Source organism: Aphelocoma coerulescens, chromosome 2 (genome assembly GCF_041296385.1).
Source record: "Aphelocoma coerulescens isolate FSJ_1873_10779 chromosome 2, UR_Acoe_1.0, whole genome shotgun sequence".
NCBI lineage: Eukaryota > Metazoa > Chordata > Aves > Passeriformes > Corvidae > Aphelocoma > Aphelocoma coerulescens.
In genome coordinates, this window is record NC_091015.1 from 38,587,330 (window position 1) to 38,611,385 (window position 24,056).

Genomic DNA, 24,056 nt, shown 5'->3' on the forward strand with positions numbered 1-24,056 from the left:
CTGATTGTGCTGTTACCTCAGGGCAGTTGTTACTGGAAACACTCAAGGCACCAGTGACTACTGTCACAAAACTTTCAAAAAATTCTCAATCCCTTTCTCATGTATTTTTCCTGGAATTTCTAAAGCTGAACGACCAAACCTTAGTAGCAGTAGGCAACTGTGGAACTGAGAATCTACTGCAGAGCCAGAGTGCTGCTTCCATAATCTATGAGACCTACATTTCAACAACTGCTTTTACACCCTAAACAAGGTTCCTTTATTGTTTTTTTTCCCAGATATTACTTAAACCCATATGATAGTGTAGGTGTAGTTCACGGAAATTACTTTCTTGGCCCTTTGACGTTTTATCTCAGGAGATGAAAAATGCATAAAGCTACAGCACAGTCTCAAATTCCAATTTCCATAGCCAAGGTGTTTTACAGCTGACATCTTGAGGGCCGTCCTACACATTATAAGTCATAGAACTGAAAAATATGAAGATAGGACTGCTTAGTGAAAAATACTATACACTACTGAGTCTAGAGGACAAACTCTATAGTGCAGGAGAAGATATCAGTAGTGTTTTGCTGCATTTGTGTATACCTATTACAATACTGCTCTCAATCACATGATCATGGGCAATCTTATTCCATAGCACTCTATGTTTATTCTGATCTCTCAAGAATTACAGAAGAAAGAGGACTCAAGGTTTCTCAAACAACTGTAAATGCTAGAATTTTTACTATCTCCTTTGCAGTAAGCTACAATTGATTATATTTTTGTATGTAATAATGGTAGATATGACAGAAGTATATTTTGTAGTTTACAAAACTACAATCAAGTAGGATATTAATACTGCTCATCAATTTTCTAGGATTCATCTTTTCCCTCATTCTTCTTTAGGCCTTTCAAAAGCCTCTTTTTCTAACTGCTTCATATCCTACAGCAGATGTTTTGCTGATCCTTTTCTCAGAAAAAGAAGAGAACACAAAAGCAACTACTCCCCAGGAGCACAATCTGATCCCTTTAAGGGCTTACTTTAAGCCTCCCATCTGAAGGATTTTGTGGGAAAGCACCTGAGGAGTGAATACTTCTGATTTGCAGGGAGCTGCTTTCTCTTGAGAAGTGATGATTACAGCAAGATGTTGGGGAGCTGGCCATCCCTCCCATTGTTCCAGTAACAGGAACAACACAGAAGGATGGAATAAAGGCCTGAATATCATATTTGACAGTATTCATTTAGTGAAAAGCCCATACAGAAATCCCATACGTGATGTACATACACACCTGTGTTGGGTAAATCATTGAATAATCCCTAAAATAAGGATAAGGGTAGAGGTTGCCAAAACTACTATTGTTAATTTTCATCTGCATTTCAATTAATTTTACAGGAGACTCTTCCTGTTGTAAATGTATTTAGAGTTATTATAGATATCTTATTTTTTATCTGATGCAATGCATTAACAAAGAGTTGGATATTCTAATCTATAATCAGCCCTTTCTGTTTCTAAATAAAATGATCTAATAAAATTCCTTTAGTTTATATGCTGACTCTTCTGCTTTAGGGTCCAGCTTCCTCAGTGTTAATGGGATGGTAACAGCTGTCAAATCTTCTCCCTCCCAGCCCTGCAGGGCAACTACATCCATGTGTTTCAGACACAGATGAGAAGAGAGAATTTACCTGCTCTTTGTATTTCTACTGAAAATACAGAATGTTCCTGGGTGGTGGCTAAAGAAATAATATTTTCTGTTTTACGTATTCCCAGGCATGATGGACAAGCTAAATAACACACTCACTGAGACATTTCATCTGCTGGAGAAACTCCTGAGAGTATTTTGAAATCCATCCCCATCTAAGAGTGTAAGTCCACGTGGGGGTGTTGGGTTTTTTTATTATGTTTCTTTTTTTTTCTCAGAGGTAAGTGTGTATATGATCAGTATTCCTGAATGGAGGTACTGTTGACATTCACAACTTTAGAAAGATCTCCTGCAAAGAAAAGAGGTTAATAATTTAGATTCTCAAACCTATAATAAAGATTATTAAATACAGACAGGCCTTAGCCAAAAAGCCCACCAGGTTTTTTGGTGTGAGTTTTTAGGTCAGAGGCAGTAGACATACAGATGTTTTCATGTCTGGATTTGAATGTGTGCAAATCCTGAGAGTGTTTCAATCTCAGGTTTGGATCTTAATTTTCCATCTTTTCCCATTTTTCTAAATAGCTTTTTCATCTTGCTGCACCAAAAAAAATTAAAACAAACAAAAAAAGGCCTTCATGAACCACTTGTGAAGAAATAGTACAGGTCTTTTCAAAGTTAGTTTTAAGAAAAAACTACAACTATAATTTAAAAGTGCACTGTCAACTTTTTATTTTTTACACACCAAATATTGGTTCAATTTCTTGTGAAGATAGAAGACTGCAACATCTTTGCTGCTCTTGTTACCATTTTTATTATGTTAAAGGGAAAAGGGAAGTAAACCTGAACAGAGTTGACTTGTCAGCACTGTCAGTGTGATTCTGTGCTATAGATTCTGTGTGAAAAAGACATAGAAATTCTGAGAATAAAGAAGTCTGATGAAGTCCAGGAAACACTTTACCTCACTATTCTTCCTCTTTTCATTTTTTTCACCAAATCTTTGTTTGGTTTCCCTTGTTTTGGTAAAAATGATAGAATGAACATATGTATCAAGCTGAATACAGGAATGATTATTTATAGTCCCATTTTTAACAAAAAAAAATTTTCAGTCTTCTTTCTAAGTAAAGCAGTTAAGAAAACTGAAGTCCTAGAATAACCAGAAGCACTTGCTTGACATAAAGAACCATGTACATGAAACACAGAAGTGTTATCATGACTATTAAAGTGGGACTGTGTCTCTTTGAAGAAGAGGCAATTTTTCATTATGGTACAAGCCTTCTTTTACCTTAATCCTCAAGAAAGCTGATATGTGTGACATTATCCTTACACCCTTACAGTGTTCATAGCACTATATTTTGGTTGATGCCTTCATTCAGTATCTCCCCAAGTGCATAATGTAAAGAGGGATCCATTTCTGTTTCTCTCCCTGGAAGCACCTTGAAGCTTAATATTTCCTGTGCAGGTTAAATTTAGTGTCCAATTATTGCAAAAGCAACAGAGGAGACACAACTGGTGTCCTGCTTGGAGATGGCAAGTGGCTGAAGCTGGTCATACCATCGAAACAAATCAAAAGGTTTCTTCTTTTGTGAGTTGAGGGAATCCAGAAGTTTTCCCCAAAACTGAAGACAATATAAGCCACACGTATTCTTCAAATATCAGTTCAGCAAGTTGCATAACTATGAAAAACATACAAATGAATTTCAAATTTCTGCAGAATAATTCACACACACAAAATTATGTGACTACCTCATGGTACCAAGCCTTGAAATGCTGAGGTCTGTTCAGAACTCTGGTATTTTCTCTTGCATAAAACAAACAAAGAAAGCTTTTTTGTTTGTTTGTTTTGTTTTTTTTTTTTTTACTTGTTTTGGTTTGGTTTTTAAGGCATTTTTTAATTTAAAAAAAATCCAACAGCAAATACCACAGAAGATGAACTGGAACACATATTTTACCTTTGTTTCCAATAGTCCAAATATTATGTCTACAGCCAGCATAAGAAGCAAGTTTTTTTTCAATTGATATTTTAAATAGTTCTGCCAGAACTGATCTTTTAAAGTAGGAGACAAGAGGGGACTCTCAATTTGAGGAAATTTAGGAAAACCATTTAGGAAAACAAGTTTGGATATAAAAGATATTGTGAATGTATCTTAATAATAGTAGCTATACTCCAAAAGAAATAGCTAATTTAATTATATGATATCAACGCAAATATTGATGCTTATGGTTAAACAAGATTTTAAAAATATATTTTATACTAAATATTTTTCTATATTATACATAGAAGGTTGTCTGCTTTTCCATAGGAGATTTGTCTATATACTCAGAAGTCACCTCAGGTTTTAAAAAAAAAGATAATCAGACCTACTGATACTTTGTCTTTTTATATATCACATACCACCTACAGACATAGCTTTCAGCATTATAATAAAAAGAGTCTACGAGGTGTCTTCCTTCCCCCATCTTGCTCCCAGGAAACATTTTTACTCAGCAATTTTCACAGCTGGGAAAAGAGTAAGGAAATATTTGAGGGCAATTATTTTCAAGTAATTGATAACTCATTTTAATTAAAATATTTCTGAAACTGCATCTGTGCATTTAGTGTGTGTAGAGTGCAGTGCATACTGTGCTACAATGTGGAGTCTTGCAAAATGAAAAAAAAATGCATCCATGCTTTGTAACTACATCTTTAGTGGCTGGAAAGTTCTCTTGCACAAATAGTTTTATGTTGTGCCAGGTGCTGACACCTCTGAAATCTTGCTTGAAGTAGTTTATGGCTTTGTCTAAACTGGGGTAATTGTGCACAGTGGTTTATGCAATGACAAATTGCTCTTTGCATTTACAGGACTCTGTACAGTTGTTAGGTTTAGCACTGCTATGTAAAGCATTAAGCTTATTATGCCCAAAAGAATTAAATTATGCTGAGGCAATTTGATTACTTGTGTCCAAAGGAAGACAAAATTGCAATGAGGTAAAAGCTTGAAGTGAATGTTGTTAACAGTAATGCTTTGTAATTAAAGAAAAATATTTTCTTAGGCATTTTTATTAAATCTATTTTCCCTTTTATTCAGTCCGTTTGCTGTCCTTGTAAAAATGTCTTTTGACTTACAGATGATTCAAAACATGAAAGTTGATTGCGCTTTTTAACCTTAATTAAGTGTTTATACACACTGCACACAATATTGTGTTTACAATCCGTGTCAGAAATTCTGGGTTTGTTCGATTTCTTTCAAAATGTTAAATGATAGGCATCTTAGCTCAAATTTTTCTTGAAACATCCAGGTCTCTGAATGAACTGTGATTCAAAAAATATAATAGCACTTACTCATTTCAGTCTGCCAAAATTAGACCAGTCATGAATGGAAGCTGGTTGATATTTCATTAGCATTACTTTTAGTTGAAGCAAATGTAAACCGTAGGTTCCTTGTGGTGTTCTGCTAAATGCTGGAGAAGAGAGAAGACTGCTGAAGTAATGAAGCAACACTGGGCAAATCAATAGATTCCTGCAGAAGCAGGTTCTTCAAAATCTGCACCTTGCCTTCAGAAGCAGGTAGTGAAGCAGTGATGGCAAGCGCTGTCTCATGGGCAGCCTTCACAGCACAGCTATTTTCAGCAGTATATAATTTGATAAGCATTTTCATCTCAGCACAATTTAGCATATTTATTCCTTCATAAGTTTTAATTCCCCTTAAGAGGAATGATCCTATCAACATAAAGAGGTCATAAGGATTGCTGCACGATCAGATTAACCTCTCTTCGACTTCATTGCCTCCAAGCTTTAGATCAGTTCTCCTGTGTGTGTGCTGTTTCCAGGCTACTCTTTCCAATTTATTGACGTATACTATACTTATTTACACATTATATTAGATTTATTTATCTATTGTTTTATTTCTTTCAATTAATATTTATAGGCCCATTCCCACCATATAGCCCGATTCCATGAGGATAACATTACCCAGACACTATATTTTAGGGTTTTTCTCTCTCTTCATTTTTGTAACTTTTTATTTTGTAACTAGTTAGTTGTATCATATTTAAAACAAATTCACAGGGGCATTAATAATGATCTCTAGCTTTCTTCACAAACTGAGGTGAACAAGCAGCTGGTAATAACTGCGCTGCTTGCAGAACCCGAGCCATCGGAACTTCTCCTAAGACTAAAGCGATACAGACTTGTGAATCTTAGCTTACTGTTGGAGAAGTTTTTAAATTATTCCTATGGTGCTTGAAAAGATAGATGTGAACTTCCTGTTGTGGTTGCCCTCTGAAGTTGCTTACAACAACTCTAGACCCTCATGCTTTCTCATTGCCTCTGTTGAGCTTGGAACACCTGATTCCTGGAGGTCTTATCAGGAGAACTGAGAGGGAGCACTGACTTTGTTTCCATCCAGGATGGAAATATGGAATGAAAGAAAACAGGTGTGACTTGGGGTTTTGCCTAACCAGGGTTTATGCAGCATGCTTATGCTTTGGGACCTGCTCAATAGTTTTTTAAATTAGTGCTGTTGTTATCTGTATGCTTGCTTGCGACATAACCATGTGAGAGCAATGATTCCTTAACAACGCTTTCCTGGGAGCTCTTCTGTTTTGTATTGTTTTCCAGACAGTAACAAGAGCTCTTCAGAAGAAATATGATAACTGAGTATCAATATATTGCTACTGGGTTGTGATCTTGTAAATACCTGTATTGTTGCTAATTGTGCTTGTATTTGTAATATGGTATACTAAGGAATGTAAGGTATTCCATAACTGTTAGATTTTAGGCAGGATGTTCAATTTAATTCTGACTTTTCAAGGCCCAGATTCTTAGGATAATTCAAATCTGTGTATCAATTATTATGCAGAATATAAAATGATGTCTATTTATTTAATCTGGATACCTTCAATTGAAATAATTAGCGCGAGGGACATGTGCCTGAGATTCCATTCAAAATCTGAGCCTGAATTGTGTTGTAGTCATTGCGCATGGTACCACATAAACCCAGGGCAAAAAGCAAATTTATATCCATTTTGAGTAGAACTGGATCCAAAACGTTTATTTATGTATGAGATTCACTTATTTCAGAAAATCCACTGAGCACTAATCCTGACTTTGTTTCAGTTGACATTGAAAAAAGAAAGAAAGAGTGCAGTGCTTTTTAAAGAGTTTACTCCAAAGACTAGAAACCTTAAACCATGCTCAAATGAAGGGATTTTCTTCTGTAGAATAAACTTAAAGATGTGGAAATGTTCATTTTTTCCTAGCAAGTCTGAATTATGGCTGTTTCCATTCAAACCAAATAAATAATTTTTCTTATTCTCTCCCACTTTTCTTTTTTCACATCTAGAAAAATAAGAGTCTATATTTAAGAACATGTCCCAACTTACACACTAAAACTGCAATTTTCCATTGTGTTTACAAGTCACAATGATTTATATCTATTAATTTCAACTGTGTGTTTGTCTACTAACACAGTAAGTGTCACAGTAGGTAAAACTGCACGTAAGCATTTTCATAAGAACTATTAAAACAAAAAGTACTTGTTTCCATTGCATCTCATATCACTTCCCAAGTATTCAGTTTAGACATCCTGGGCATTTTCTTGAAGAATATAATTTTATTTCAGTATGAAATCAATTAAAGACGATATTTCTACTTCTGGATTTTCTACTTGCTTTTCTCCTGTTGCTTGTTTTCCCCGTGCCTTCAAAATAACCAAAGTTGTGTGTGATTTCATGAATGTGTCTTTGTGTAATATACAGCTGCAGAAGAAACAAAACAGATTCTGATGAGGGATGAGGGAGGTACTTTCAATGACTAATGTGTTTGGCTTTGTTTTGTTGCCTGTCTGCTCAACAGCAAGGCATTAGATAAAAGAAAGCAATAAAGGGAGACTTTAAAACGTGAGATAGAAAGGTACAGTAATGATACCAGTACTGGTACAAATTACCTCTTCAAAGCTATAGAGAAAAGTGTTTGAATATTGGGTTGATTGGGATAAGGGTGTCTGGCAGGAATACAACATAGATAAGTCAGTAATCCTCAGATTGAGGAAATCACAAACATCAAAAATCCTGCAACTAGCTGGAAGCTTGAAAAGAAAGTAGTTATCAAAAATGTGCCATTGATATCAGTTCAAAACAACAGGATGATTTTTTGTTTGCTTTCTTTTCAATGGTGGGATTTGCTCACAAAGAGGATTTATTTACTTATTACTTTTCCTAAAGGCTTTTCACCTTGCAAAAGTAATATAAATTACTTTGTTTCTAAAGCCCTGTGTCAGCACAAACACGCTGTGACAAGTTCCCTCAAGGAAAGTCCTGTAGGGTCCAAATCCCAGCTGAAATTCCTGAGTGAGCCATGCTGAATGTTTGCTACCTGACTGCTGGTTGGAGTGACTGGATTGCAGAATACCGACTTGAAAGGTAGAAAAGCCTGAGGATCTGTACATCTGGCAGTACAGGTGGCTGCTCATCAAACCAAGGAGCACCATCGGAGATTTATTTTGAACCCTATCACTTCTTACAAAAGTATGATGAAATTGCAGAAATAACCTTCATTGATTATCTTCTATTGACTTTACATCCATTACTATCTCTTCCTGGACCTCATTTGGACTACCAGTCTCGAGCAGTTTGTAACTGATCCTGCAGGTCAGCTACCCTGATGCACAGCACACACTGACTTTCCTGCCTACTGATGTTTCTCCTTCCAGTGTAAACTGGAGTATAGGAAATAAATATAGAAGAAGAGAGAAAACTATATTGAGTTGCAGCTCACCTTATTCCACCACAGAATGCAAGCCTCCATCTGCACCCAGGCTCAGGGTCTAACAGCACCTGCCATTTGGATGAACTATTAATTTCATCAGAAGCAGCATGATGCTCTGTTAAATAGGACAGCCACTTCTTCTCTTGAACTGGAGTGATTTCTGGGAATGACATAGGTTGGATATTAGATAACCAACATGAAACCCATAGTTTTCTAAAAAAAATACTCATTTTCTTCCCATATCATCATTGCAATAGTTTCAGTTACAAAGAAGAAGAGGCATAGTGCCACCAGCTCGCTGTCCTGATTATTTTCTTGAGCATCAAGCTTGAAAAAGATTGAGTTGTTTCCATCTGTGTGCCTCTGTACATCTGTTAAACTAAATAGATTGAAGTGACTGAGAAATACTATTAGATGAAACACTGATTTCTGTGCTTTTTAAACATGGAAATTACCTAGCTACTCAAAAATAATGTTTTTTTCCATAAAGAAAACACAGGTGACTTAGAATAGGGAGTACTGTTCAAAGCTTATTCTTTAAGTTATGTCATCGTTATCAAGTATTTCAGAAAACACATATTATGTCTGCTGTTTGGATACATGCAAATATATTATCAGTGGGAAAGAACCTCAAATAAATGAATGCAATATATCAAATACTACCAATATTAGGTGTTCTTACACCATGTGAATACCAAGAAACTACATAAAAAGCATAGTTTTAATAATAGTAACTCAACAGCAAAAAGGATATAACTTTTTTTTTTCCCTCCCCCGTGACACACTGTGGCTTAAACCAGAAGCGTTTATTCATTTATGGAAAGTTCTGCTCTGGGTTTGCATAAAGCTTGGTGTAGGAAATTACTGTTTTATCTGACTAAATGTTCGGCAATATAAATCATTGTATGATAGTTTGATCCATATATATGTGTGTGTGTGTATATATATATAAATACATAAATATATATATCTATAAAATGCAGCCTTAGTAAGCTTGGAGAGGGTCACAGGAGGTTGTTCTATCCACTACAAGTCTAAAGGACCTAGAGCATCATCTCCACGTTTAATGCCATTCATCATCTGTGTGAATTATGTCAGGGTAGAGACTATTCAGCTGCTTATGGATAGAATGTATGTAGATGTTAAAGGAACAAACTCAGCAAAGTCAGAGCATCAATAACTATAACAGGAGTAAAATGGCACAAACGCATCTGAAATTCTTGTTATTTTCATTTTATAAAAGCAGTTCAGGTGACCTGCAGCCATGATTTTAAGGTAACCATACTTCCAACCATCAGGAATGGTAACTATTTTAGGCTTAAAATCCTAAACTGGCAGTTTTCTTTATTCTGCTCTGTCTACAGTAGAAAAATTTGAGATGAAGGGCAAAAAATCCCACTGAGTTGTGTTTCTTCCATCTGCATAGTTACAAAGGGAAGGAAAACACACAGGTATCTACAAGGTCCTGCCCTGATCAAGATAATTGCCTCATTGTGTCCATTAGAAATGTTGTCATGACTTTGGTTCAAATTTTGTCCTGAAACAATGGAGAACACAAAATATGTATTTGCTACTTATTGAGAATGTTATGGGAATAACATAAATATTTCATACAAGGGTAGCAATACATCTTTAACAAATATTATCTAGCCATAACATTCTGGCACATGGATTGCTGAAAGAATTGTTACTGGGGAGAAGTTCTGACAGGAAGACTAATATCCCAAAGTAAATTTGTTTTCAAGTCTCCTTTTAGAAAGACTTTCTTTTTTCAGTTTATTGTAGAAGGATCGTGTGATGGGAGAAGTGGAAATTTCCCTGTGGGTGCCTTTCCCTGAGGGCTTCACTGAGGAATAATTATTGTAAATTCACAATATGCTCTGTGGAGCCAAAAGACACAAGAAGATTCTGTGGGGACAAGCTGAAGATTATTCCCATATCATTCCCTTTCTTTGTCCAGTTTTTGGACTGGCTAATTCTAGAACATGAATGTGAAAGGCAGCATCTACCTAGGAAATTAAGTCGAGTTTAGATGTTGGCAATGACCCAGATACTGCAGCTCAGACATACATACACTGTTAAATTTGTAGAATCCCTTGAATGACTCTCTGCCACTGTAATTACTGGCATGAAAAGCTTTAAGAAATTTCTTTATAATGTAACAACATATTGATCACTAGATCTTACAGTGACCTTTCTAAATGAACTATTACAAGATAATAGCTTCCATGCTTATATGAGCTACTAGTGGAAATCAATAATTTTCTTTTTTGTCTCTTTTTTCAGATTTTTTTAATGTCTTCTTTTTGGTCCCAAATTTCTCCAAATCCATAGCTAGTTTTCTCTTCCGTAACCACCTCTTTTAACTATTGGCTTATTGTTATTTCTGGATTTCCTCATTTGATGTGCTTATTCTCCTTGCTTTTCAACAGTTTTATCTTCCTGTATTATTCTGATTGCATTTCTAGGAAAGTACTGCAGGAATCCCACTATTAGAAAGTAAGACAAACATTTCTGTGACTCTGATAAACTGTCACAAGACTTTTTTGTTATTAAACATCTAAAGATTGTATAGAGATGTTTAATAACTTCTATCAGATAAGGAGTGAATAGATGCACCAAAAACAACAAGGCGTTGTCTTATTATTTAGCACATAAAACACTATGCCAGATATCCTGATCTGATGGAATTAGGGATCCAAATGCAACATAGACTCAATTCACTTCATATTATTACAACTATTTGTATTTTTAGTAGGTATAGTAGGAATGTTTACCAAGAAAAGAGAAAATAAAAAAAGAAAATAGAAAATTTGACAGAGTTGTTGTATTTCATTCAATAAGATAACTTCAATAACTGAAGTAACCTTCAGCTGCAACTCCTGATTATTTTAGGCTTGAGGTAGAAACAAACACAGGAATTACTTTTTTCATCTTTGGAAACTCCCTTAAAACATATTACACTGGCCTTGGGACATTATGCAGACCACAGGCCACCTTAAGGCAAGCCTGAAGGCCAGCTGAAAGGTTCCAACAGACCAACATGCAGCTGCTTGTCTTTCTTAACATAGATGAGATCTTCTCACCCAATTTCTGTGCTTATTGTTTGGTTTCTTTTCAAAGCCTACTCTACTTCAAGATACTGTCATATGTTCCTCGAAAGGACTATCAACTACTTTTGAAGGATGATCTACCATGCTGCACATTACTAGGGAAACCCCCACCCTTAACTCTGTAAACTGAAAGAGCCCAGATTCAAATTTACCAAGTGTGGACTCAGGGAATTCTTATAAAAGGAATCCTGGATGAAAAATTAATGTTGGCAGGAGTTTCGCTGTCTCTAGGCCATCCCTTTTGGTAAGTCTTCCTTATGAAAGAAGCTGTGAACTGGCTCTGATATACACCCTCAGAAATAACAAGCAGTATTTTATACATCTGAAATGAGCAACTTTTAATCTCTGGCAGACAGTTTAGATAACAGATCCATGGACTATTTAGGGAAAATGGTAAACTTCTAAAGCTTTGTGGTACCTTGATGATGCAATCTATTGAAGTGTCAGGATGATAAGAATATTTGTGCAAAACACTGAAGAAACAGTTCTGACAATATTGTGCTGAGATTACCAGAATTGCTAAGAACACTGACTTGAAAAACTGGCAATGTGCAGGTTTCAAAGCTGGTTTAATCTAGTGTTTCCAGAAGATTAAAATCATACACTAAAAACAAGCACTTCTTTTTAAAAGAAAAAGTTCTTTTATTGCAAAGAATGCCCATGATAGCTCTTATCCACTCCAGTATTTTATTTGTCGTTTATTTACAATGTTATATATATACAGTACAAAATATAAATTATAAATGAGGCAGCATTCCTTAGAAGAAACAGAACAGCATTTTTCCTCACTGGATGGATAGTTTTCTAATTCAGTATCTTCATTATTCAGTATCTTTATTACTGTAAACAGAAAAATATTTAAAGGAAATTCTGAACTGCAAAAGAACACACTAGACATTGGTCTGTGGTTCTTTTGTGCATGTATAACATTAAAAAAAAATTAAGAGACAGCTTCTGCATAGATGAGATTGTTAAAATCTTGCTTTTCAGACAACACCACAAAACCCAAGGCTCTACGCTGAAGCTGATGCTAGATAGCTAGTTGTGAAGATAACATGCAAGTCACTATAACTGAGGAGCTAAACATCTATTGTGCATGCAGGGCACACTGATCAGAAGGCTTTCAGAAGGCTCATTACAAGCAAGTGTTAAATACTAAAAGTTAGTCTGTGAGCCAGACAGAATTCAGAGAACCAGAGATAATGAGACTATAAAGTTGATATGTAGCTAGCAACAGTTGTGGCTTGCTTAGGGACACATGTAAACACAGTCTGGTTAGGACACTTAACAGGATAAATGTGGAAAAAAATAGAAAGGATAAAGCAAACAATACATCAGATGGTTTGTGGGCAGTTTTCAGTACATGCATGTTCTCTGTTAACATTAAGAAGAAATAACAAGCCATGACTACTATTTGCAGAATAAAAGCATTCAAGTTTTTCCCACTGAAAAGATACCTGCTCCTGTTACCCCTTCTCCAGTGTTAGTGTTTGTTCTATGTAATGTGGCAACTCTCTGGATGCATGCTGGCTTTAATTCTTCAAAGGCAGTTGTTTCCCTACTTTCCTGCCCTGACAGACACACTGTTTCCTCTCTTCACTTCCTCAGGTATCTCAATCAGAGATGAAATAAAAAAAAATTACTGTTGGAATGGCAGAAAATTGTAGTCACTCTGAATGGGAAAATATGTTAAAGGTCTAAATTAAAAAGCCTACAAAAATACAATTGCTTAATGAGAAACAGTCTCTAGGAGTAAGCTCTGAGTAGCTTACCTGGGGAGGCTGCAGTCTCCTTGTGACAGAAGGCTGCAAATGATGGGCAGGGCAATTAGCTGTTAGGGATGACACAGATCACTATGCTTTAGAGAACTATGGGCTGAATGAATGGCTGCATTTTGTGTCATGTCAATGAAAATAACTTGAATGAAACTAACACAGACCACAATTTTATTCTCAAGCAGGTTATTTCCTGAGCAGGTATTAAAATCACTGTGTTTGGGCTTTCTTGTTTGTTTTTTCTCATCTATTATTAATTATATTATATATATATATACATATATATGTAACTATATATTAATTATATATATATTTTTGGAAACCTCTCTGTGTAATTATGCAGATATCATATTGGTTTTAGCCTTGGTCTTTGGCCTTTAGATATCTGTGTATCTATTTGCTATTTTTGTTATATTCTTCTCTTTGTATACCCACTAGATTTGGTAGGAAGTCCCACTAAAATGAGAAATAACACAGTTGCCATTGATACAATACCTGTAGCCTGTCTTAGTCATGGAAAGGTTTTATAAGGTTAAATTAAAATGCATGACACCTAATTTTATTTATCAAAATTAGCTCAGGTTTCTCTTCACAGAAATTAAACTTTGGCATGGAAACAGCATTGTCATGTCTAATTTATATAATTTTTTTTACTCATTAGTCTTACTTTGTGTATACCCTTTCCTCTTAATGAGAGCATAAAGAAAATTTGCAACCTACTGAGTCAGCCATCATAATTGTAAGCTTGTTTCAGGATCTCTCAAACCACAGGTTTTGCTAAAATTATAAGCCAATAGAGCAACAAAGCCCTGTTAATAAATAGAATGCAGTAGTGTTTTTAAAGCAGAAGTAAAATGATCAGCTCTTTATGTATTTGTTATGTGTATAAGAGAACACCACAACAACATTGTGTTTGTGGTGCTGCTGGATCATATGCTGCCCACATTTGCTGATTGTCATGGTGATTTATTGTTGTGATCAAAACTTCCCTGCTTCTGCATACGAGTGATTGTACGCGATTTGGCACATGTATGGCCAAAAGCATCGCAAATGTTCTCTGAGGTTAAATCTGTATTAGTAAGTTTAACAAGTGCTATGGTTGTTAAAACAACCATTGGTAGATTTAAATTGTTAGAATCATCCTTTAAACAGCTTCAGCATGTTCCCACATGATTCCCAGGGGCAGTTCAGGGTCTAGCACAGGGTAGTGGCTGTTTGCAGTTTGCAGGCAATCACCTTAGTTTGGAAACTAAGAAAATATTGTAGTGTGGATCTGATTCCTCATGTGCCAGTGAGCCTCAGTGGCAGGGAAGGGTCCTGGGAACATAATGTATTTGTTGATCCTGGTGGTTTGACTGTAAGAAACATCAGGCAGTACATGCAAAACCAGTAATTTTCTTTTAATAGGTTTGTAGTTGCAGACATAACTCTGTGTATTCATGTGACAAACAGAAGCTCACTCCATCAAGAAGGAAGGAGGGGAGGAAGAAGGAGTGGCTGTCAGTCATACAGGTGTCTAACTGCTGGGGTCTTGGTTAAGAGGTTCTCTTGGGTCATCCCGACTTGCCCTTGGGAAGAGATGACTTGTTATCACTGATTGATTTTTTTTCCAGTACTTGATTGGGAGTGAATTAAAATAATGAGCGGTTCTTTACTTTTCAGGACAAAAACAAAGGTCCTTGGGCATAATAATGGAAGACTATTTTAGCTATATAATAAAATTTGCTTTGAATGCTTCTGGGTAAAAGAGGATTGATGAATGTTTTAGGCAGGCAACTTTCATTCAAGTTGCTTGCTATAGCTGTATAGATCTTCAGAACTTTTTGGTTTGAAAAAAGAGTTCTCTTGAACAAAGAGGCAGTTTCTGTATAAACTTGTTCTCTTCTACTTGTTTCTGCATATGAGAAAAAACCTCAGAATACTAATCAATGTACTGACTTTTATACTTTTATATATTGTTTTATATACTTTATATACTGTTCCTTTATTCCTGTACTTAGAGGTGCAATATGCTTTTTATTTTATATATCATAGGATCTGAGCAGAATCATGATCCTGCCTTACAGATGATTCTTACTAATTACCCAAACTTTTTCCAAGTCGAAAAATCTTGAACACAGTCTTTAAATGTGGTTTTCATCTACTCAAGAATTTTTTTGGGGCTCTGTTGGAACAATTCAGACTATAGATTACATTGGATTAGTGCAAGTCAATGAATTTAAAATAATTAAAACACCATTATTAACCAAGACCTATCAGCAGGAACCACTATGTGAGGATTATATTCTACTTGCCCAAATACTAATTATATTTCATATTTTTCAGCCTTTATATGGCTCTTCAACTTCTGGAAATGCTCCCTAAATTAAATACTCAATAGAAGCTGGGTGTGATTTTAAACACTAACACATCAGCAGCACCTGCAAGGGGAATGGGGAGGCAGGTGTCTGAATGGGAGAAGAGAAAAAGAATGTGGTGGTTCTGTCCTATGTTGACAAAAATATAAATAGAAGGGTGGGGGAGGGGGAAGTTTCTTGTCAATCCCATTTTCCCATTAAAACTGTAGACAGTTCAATTAGTACCTGCAAATGAGGCTTCTCTAATATTAGTCTCATTACTGATTTTCTTTGTTCTCGATATAATTACTTCTGTTTAAGTTTTAAAAAGTGGGGTAGAATCTCCTTCAACAATCCTTGTTTCTCACTATGATATATTTGTATGACCTTCCCAGTCACCAAAGAATCCGTATACATGTAATTTGCTGACTCTCATTTAACTTCCACAGACGATTACTTCCCTGAAATGAGTAGGAAGAGACTCATCTGAGTTGCCATAGATATTCTTTCTTAGCAGAACACAGAAAATAACAGCTAAATCAGCAGTAGTTCTGTATATCCATAAAACCTGAGATGCATAAATCATGGTTTAAAATCACAATCTTCTTTCCATGTCTCCAGGGAAGGAGGAAAGAAATCACAGATAACCAGACTAGATTTCTTCTGTGTTATTTGCACTGCAAACAGCTAGAACAAGTCAGCACATAGAATTAAGCTGAGGGAAGGAAAATTTTGGCCATGGATAGAAAGAGTAGGATAAAAGCTAGAAATGAGTCAGAGATGACCCTAAGATAGCAAGCAATGTTTATAATTCTTATAAATTCCTCCCAAATGACAAGATTTTTGTTGGTCTCATAGTGACCCTGTGAAACTCCAGCCCACTCAGGAATTTCTGTCTGTTTAGTAAAAGTCCCCTCTTCCAAATAGCCCCTACCATAGGAAACGATTGAAGGGCCAGGAGACAGAAATTAGGAGGGAACTGTTGAGGGTAGGAGATGCAGAAATGGGGCAGAATGTGGAATTGTGTGGAAAAAAACTATACAGCTCATTTTGGAGCTAGGGCAGCAGGTGTGATTGCTGACAAGTGAGAGCTCTGGAAGTTTCAGAGGATAACAACTGCAAGGCATACTGGGTACTGGACCTCACACATGCTGGGGATGGGGAAAGGCACAGCTCATTAGATGCACAAACATATTTTTCTTAAAAATCTCATTGATTGGCACCCCAATTCATATCTATAAGGGCAAAAATGCTGGATTTGAGTATGAGGAGAAAAGTGATTGCTAGTGGTTTGAGAGAATTTATTACAGGAAGATGTGTTCTTTGGTTTAGACCTAGTAAAACACCTGGGTAGTAGCCTAAAGATAAAATGAGAAGGGATGAGAGCACTACATGCATGAAAGTGATCTCCATAGGAATTAAACCTTTTTTAATTGTCCACATTATGACATTAACCACAGTCATCCTTTGCGAGACCAAACATGTTGTAAGACATGACAAAATACTAGTTCAAAAAAGAAAAATAATAAAAAGTCCAACAAAAACATACACTGTAAAGGAGGTTTTAAGATTGCTGAATCATGGTTGTATAGTTTTTCTTGTTTTACACTCAATATGAGGCAAGATCTCTACTGTACCCAAATTATCAAATAGAAAAGAAAATACTGAGACGGTGCATTAGGCAAAGAGACAGTAAGAACGTCAGAGGAGAACAGATTTGCGAAAGTTGTGGGTAATTTTTAGAATTTTTTAGTTAACTGCCTAAAATGGACATTTTCCATGCATTCTACAATTCTCTGTGTGCTGAACATCTGAAATGTCATACTTGCTGTTAAATAGGTGACTGCCCCATTGGAGTGGATTTCTAACAACAGGCAGTGGATTGAATTGCAGATGTACAGAAGATGCCGCTTCTGCCTAGCAGCATGAATTTACCTTACTCTCTATTTCCAAATTAGGGAGCTAACAGTAACCACAGTACCTCGCTGGTGCCATGCAATTCCCATGGCCCCAGAAGGGAATTGGGAGATGAAGTCCCTCATGGGAGGCTACTTCCTTGTTTGTGTAACCCTCAGTAGATTTGGAGCTAGCAAATAAGAGTCTATGTACGGGTGTCTCTCTGCTACCTAGGTAGCACAAGAGATCAAGAAACAGTTGTGATCTTGAAGCCAGTGGAAAGTAAGAAGTCTTAGTTCAATCTCATAGTGAATGAACAAAAGACTGGAAGCAATTAAATTAAAAATTAGAAGAAGAGGAGCCATGAACAATGATTGTAAGCTCTCAACACAAAGATAATGTAAATGAAGAGAAGAATGAAAGCAGATCAGCAATTTAGGTTGTATGGATTGATCACAGCCCACTTGTGTTGACAGAGAAAGAAACCAATGAATACGAAGAGGTTGGGGATGAAAAGAGCACTGAAAGGGACCGGGAAATTTAGGCTGGAAGAAACTGAGTGCTTCCATAGATGAATGTGTATGGAGTGAAGAAAGTGTGTGAATTTCCAGTTTCAACCCTAAAATCAAAAGAAGAAAGGGGTTGGAAAAGAGAAGGAAGTAAGACATGTACAGTATTACCTGCTTGTTTTTTCTAGGATGCTGGTGTGATCTTGTGAAGAGAGATGAGAGTGAAGAGGAAAGGGGCAGAGGAAAGAAGCTACCAAAAAGTTGCTGTCCTCTGCAAAAATGTTTGGTCAGAAAGTTGGCAGGACTGTGACTGCAAGGCATTGCCCTCATAAGGCATAAGGTCCTCTTACTATATTTTCCCAAATATGTTGCATTCTGAAGACCTGTTTCTGCAAAACATCATTTGACAAATCCCTGGCATCTGACAAGCCCATTAGCATCGCTGAGGTTTTGTCAAACTAGTGTTATCTGCCTGTTGTGGCTTCAGTGTACTTTGCCCCTGGCATAGGATGGCAGGGAACTAAACCCGAGCAATTAAGCTGATAACCGAGGGCGCTCTGTGCTGCCTAGCGCCAGAGGGACCCAGCGGGGCACGGCCCGCCCAAAGGGACCCGCGGGACCCCGCGGCCGCCGCTCCGGGGAAGTCGCTGTGCCGCGGGACGGGCGCCGCGCTCAGCCCCAGGTTTTTGCCGTACGATAGCACCGGGACCACCGCTATCTCTTCCGTCGGCAGAGCGGAGCCGAAACGCCCGTGTAACCGGGGCTCCAGCAAGCACCGAAGCAAGGGGCGAGCCTCCCGCCGCTGGTGCGATGCTGACAGCTCGGCCAGCCCCTGCGGACGGGCAGCCAGAGCAGCACCACGGACACTGCCTCGGCCTCCCGCCCGCTGGGCGCGGGTGGCTGCGGGGGGACCGCACCGCGGAGCCGGGGTCGAGCCCGCAGCTGCGGTCGCGCTCCGGCGGCGGGGCAGGGCCGTCCCCATGGGGCGCGGGTGCGTCGGGAAGGGAGAAAAGGGTGCTCTTCCCGACTCTCGTCTCAGCCGTGACCGCGAGCAACCTGTGTTTACACAGGGCGATTCCCGGGCTCTCAGGTTTAGCGCGGAGACAAAATTTATTGCGGTTATTCCAGGGGAGAGAAGAGCTCTGATGCTTGCTGCAGTGGCGGCGAAAGGGACCGGAGGGAGAGAACGGGCAGGGGAGCGACCGCGGGTCAGAGCGGCACCGGGGCTCTCCTCGGACGGTTTTACTAGTCAGCAATCTGACAGTAACTTTCCCATGCAGCTCCTTTCCTTTGAAACAAGTGTTTAGCCTAAAATGTCAGTGTAATAACTCAGAGATTCATCACCTAATGAGCCGCGTCCTCGGTCACTGAGACCCGCCGGTTCTCCCAGTCGCTGGGTGAGCGACAACCTTGCCCTCAGTGATTCCCATTCTGTCCCCAGGTGTCCTGCTGTCCTTGTCCTCGGTGGAGCCCGGTGCCTTTGCGCTTCTCCCCCACTAACCCCCTATTTTGGGCGGTCGCGTGTTATTTTGGGTTTCTCTGCTGGGGCGACCTGCGGCTGTGACGGGGTCAGCGCAGCGGAGGCGGGAAGGGGGGGGAAGGGGGCGGGGTAGTGACAGACACGGGCCTCACTGTGACACTGTGCTGGTGTCATTTGTCTTTCAACCTGAACGCTGTGATTTTTTTTCCCCCCACGATTATTTTCTGTTATTGGAGCTACATGAGCGCTCGGAGCTGACCTTCCTTCTCACTGGCCGCGGGAGCCCCCCTCGCATGGCTCCCCGGCCACCAGTGGCTCGGGGTTTTTCCATCTCCCCATCCCATCCCCACCCCACCCCCATCCCGGAGCGCTCCCGCCGCGCTTCCCCCCGCGCCGCGCCGGTCCTCCCTCTCCTCGCGTGACCTTCCCAACATGGCGGCGCGGCCGCCCCTGCCCCCTCCGCCCCGCCGCCGCCGCGAGGGGCCTCCCCGGCGAGGGGGCGGTGGCGGCTGTCAGCCGGGCGGGGCGGGACCCGGCCGGGAGCGGGCGCGGGGCCGGGCCGGGCCGTGCGGGGCGGTCCCGGCGCCGCGCACTCTGACAGGCGCTCGGCCAGCAGACGGCGGCCGCGCCGGGGTGCAGAGCCCGCCGCGCACCCTCCCACCGCCGCAGAGGAGCCGACAGGGAGACGGCGTCGCCTCGGCGGGGAGACGCGGCGCTGGAAAGCTCCGACCGCCCCCATACCTGTGCCCTCCGGGGGCGGTGAGTGGGTGTAGGCGCCGCCGATCACCTGGGATCCCGCCCCGCAGCGCCTCCGCCTCCCGTCCTCGCCCTCCCGGGGAAGGTGCCACCGCCACTGCGAGCGAGCGAACTCCGGGCGGCCGCGGGCAGCAGGAGCGGGGCCCGCGGGCGGAGCAAAGCGAGGGCTGCGGCGCCGGTGGGGCTCGCCCGCTCCCAGCAGCCGGGGCGAGGCGGGCAGGAGGGGCGGCGGCCCCTGGCCGGCGGCGCCCCCGGCGCGGGGCGCTAGAGCCGCGGCAGGATGAACCCCAATGTCACCTACGCCAGCCGCAAGCGGCGGAAACCTGTGCAAAAAATGTAAGCGGCCCCGCGGACGGGCGGGAGGCCAGGCGAGGTGGGGAAAGCGAGCGACGGGCTTCCCGGAGACGCGCCGTCCTGCGGCGCACCGCGCCGCGGGGGCCCGGCGGGGGCGGCCGTGGGGCGGTGCGGTGCAGGTCGCCGGGGGGTGCTGGTGCCTCGGGGTGCTGGCAGGATTGTTACTGCTTTTAGGGTTTTTCTCCTCCACCCCGAAAAAGAAGAAGAAGGGAGCGTCGGGGTGCGGAGGGTCGCGGCGGTGGAAGGGGGGAGCAGTGCCGGCAGCGCGGCGCAGCCGGCTGACCTAGATTGGGAGGCATCTGAGGTGACGGCTCCGCGCGGTGGCTGCGCTCGCCCCGCCGGGGCGGGTGCCGCTCTCCCCGCTGCGCATCCGCAGCGCTCCGCACCGCGCGGCCGCCGGCCCGCTCAGGTGTCTCTGCGGAGAGCGCGGGGTCGGAGCCGGGAAAGGCTTGGCCGGTTCCCACCGTTTAGGGCCTGCCTATGAGGACTGAAAGGAGATGCGTTTATTTGTGTAGAACCAAAGAAGCCCATGTGCAGTAGACCAGTCGAAAGAGGGGGAAAATAAAAAAGCTTGGCTATATGGTGGCTTTTTGTTAATTAATGGATATTTTTGAAACTGTGGGAACAGCTTAGCGCCAGAGTAATTTTGTATGATGCACCTGCTTTAGGTTTGCGTCCTAGGTTTTATATCCTTCACTAAAACGTTGCTCTCATGAGAGGGGAATTTTTAGGCTAGCGGAGATGCTTAACTTGCACTTTCAACTGAAAGTCAAGAATCTATAGGTCATAAAAAGTAGCAAAGGTAAACTACTGAGTTGCAAGAAAAACAAGCAAAGCTTAAAAAAATCCCTATGCGTTTCTGTGGGCTACTTCTGTAGATGTAAAATAACTCCAAGGACTAGAAAAGCATTAAAGCAAAAAATGAAAAAATATTGGATGAAATTACATTGTGAATGATACGTTTTTAGATTCACAGCAGACAACTGTCTTGGGGCAAAGGGAATTAGCTTGAGTGCTTGCTTCTTTACGGTTGGAGTTGTTAGAATGAATGCATGTATATAGTTTGGGTTTTTTTTTACCCCACAAATTAGAAAAAACAGTCTAAAAATGTGTGTGTGTCTATCTATCTATCTATCTATCTATCTATCTATCTATCTATCTATCTATCTATCTTTAATTCCCCGGGTAGAAAATGCATTAATTATGAAGAGACCAATGTCTGCTTTTTTGACCATTCATTTCCAAATAAAAAGGTAGAGGTACCTAATTAAATTCACACTTCAGATTTGGATTTTTAAGAATGAAATCAGTGTTTGTTCATGAGGAAGTGAAATGTATTGGTGACATTTGTAGACTACTAATAGCTAAAGGCAAATGGTTCTGATTGTGAAAGGGTGAGGTATTCTGCCTTGCTGGTGAGATCGCTTAATGTCTGGCTTGTTATTAAATTTTGGTTAGCCTTAGCTAGAGGATGTGAAACCTTTTTGTTTAACCTTACTGTAGTGTCTGTGTAAGTAATCCTTTCCCCTGTATCTTCTTGTTATGTAAGTTGGCTGAACTGCTGTGATTAGTTGAAGTTGAAGCTTTATTACTAATGGGAACTATTTTTCTATCAAGGGACTTTGCCTTAGGATCAGAGGGAGAAGTTTCTTGTCAGAATAAAAGTATTCATATTGAAACAGTTTGTTCACCTGTAATTGAAGTGAAGGCTGATTATTAACCCACCTTGCTTGGATTACTGGAAATTATTTTTTATGTAAGACATTTATCTTGCTTTTAACACATTTATCCTGTTCATCCTTTTTCCTTCTCAAAACGTCTTATCCTCTTTGGTTGCTGCTTCTGTTGGGCCAGCCTTGGAGAAATTGCTAGTGGATCAGAGGGCTCTGATTTCTCACAAAGCTACTTACAGACCATACCTTTAGGCCAAAAAAAAAGTGAGACAGGCAATAATCTTTTTTTAAATGATTGTGGGAGAGAGGAGAGATGTACTTGGTACTGGCTAATAAAAGTTTGATGCTGTCATTTTAATCTGTTTGAAGTTGATTTTTCCTTCTCTCAGCAGAATTCAGTTATTCAAAAACATACAAACAAAAAAAAGAGGTGATACATTTCCGAGACTAGTATAGTTTTTATTTTATAGAAGAGATTGTATCTGTTGATATTTCTAATGTTTTGTTTGCCATATATGTAACTCTCAGTGGAGCATAATAATTAGAAATCTGTGGAGGCAGCTTACATAAATGAAAGGAGGTCGAAGTATAGTGCTATAGTTGCCATAGGAAAAAAATGAAATAGGAGAAATACTTCTTGTTTCAGGTACAAATAACTCATGAAAGCCATGGTCATAACTCTATAACAATTTAAGAAACTTTCTCACTACAACTCCCAGTTTTTACTATGTGCCTTGTAGAGAACAGAATTTGAGAGGGAATCACAGGCTGTTGTCTGACAGTGCCAAGTGTTGAAATGTGCTTTTTTGAGTCGGGAATTACAGTACTGCAGCTGAAAAAGAAAAGCAATTGCGGGGGAACGTAACAGTCAACTGTTCCTTCAATTCATCGTGTTATCTTGTCATGTAAGGGAAGAGGAAAAAAAGATGCAGAACATGTGCTCTTCAATTGCTTTGTAGTATGCTACAGAAATCACTTTCTCAATACCTTGGAGTCTTTCAATTTCCTCCCTCCTTAAGGTTTGAACCCTGTGAGTCCCCCTGGTGGCAGCAGGGCTGGGGGGATTTTTCACTCCCCACTGAGGCTTGGGGAGCAATGGCGTGGCCCCTGCTTTCTGTTTTTGTCTTTTTTTCCAAACCTTGAATTTCTTTGGCTAGTGATTATTAAGTGAACTAATATACTAGTATTTTAGTTAGAGGAAAAAAATGCAAGTTTTATGGAAGTGGGGTTTACTGCAGATAGATTCTAACATGAGATGAAAGGTATTATATAAGTACAGCTCCAACTTGCAGTTTTTATGTCTTTCTGCCTGCTAGCTCTGATTTGGTTTGGTTGGATTTTTTGTTTTCAGTGTTTGGATAGGAATTGTTTTGTATAACTGGATAAATATAAGAGACAAGGAATGGGGTGGGGAGTTCTAGATACTATGCAGAGGCAAAAAGAATAATGATTTGTTTATTATTAGTAGACTAAATTAAAAAATAACGATAGGGTTTTCTTCTGTGTTATCTTAAATAGATTTATGATATTAGTAGTCCAGAAGTTTGACTGGTTGATCCTTAATGATGAGTAGTCCTAGTAATGTTAGAAAGCAGAGCAGAGAAATTTTAATTTAAAAAATTGAAACTATTTATGTGTTCTTTCAAGGCAAACAAACAAGAAGTGCCAGAATAAGCTTTCAAAAAGGAAGCTCATCAGAAAAGAAAAATAATCTTTGAAATATTCCTTTGTGTAAAGCAGTATTTGCTACAAAGCATTTTGCACCTCTTATTTGAAATGGAGGCAATTAAGACTCTTGTCAT

General features: G+C 39.8%; 1 protein-coding gene and 1 long non-coding RNA gene across 2 annotated transcripts in view; one reads left to right on the plus strand and one right to left on the minus strand.

Annotated features, from left to right (window-relative positions):
• Positions 1-2,321: 2,321 nt before the first annotated feature.
• On the minus strand, positions 2,322-8,506 carry LOC138106456 (uncharacterized). The gene is made up of 3 exons (XR_011148995.1): positions 8,372-8,506; positions 4,937-5,055; positions 2,322-3,290 (listed from the first exon to the last, which is right to left on the minus strand). It is a non-coding gene; the product is annotated as an uncharacterized lncRNA (long non-coding RNA).
• Positions 8,507-20,078: 11,572 nt separating this feature from the next.
• The window catches only part of AHR (aryl hydrocarbon receptor), a 63,482-nt gene continuing 59,504 nt past the window's right edge, over positions 20,079-24,056 (plus strand). The window contains exon 1 of the mRNA XM_069007071.1: positions 20,079-20,563. Coding sequence (XP_068863172.1) covers positions 20,508-20,563 — 56 coding nt within the window. The 5' untranslated portion in view covers positions 20,079-20,507. The remainder of the gene's footprint in view (positions 20,564-24,056) is intronic.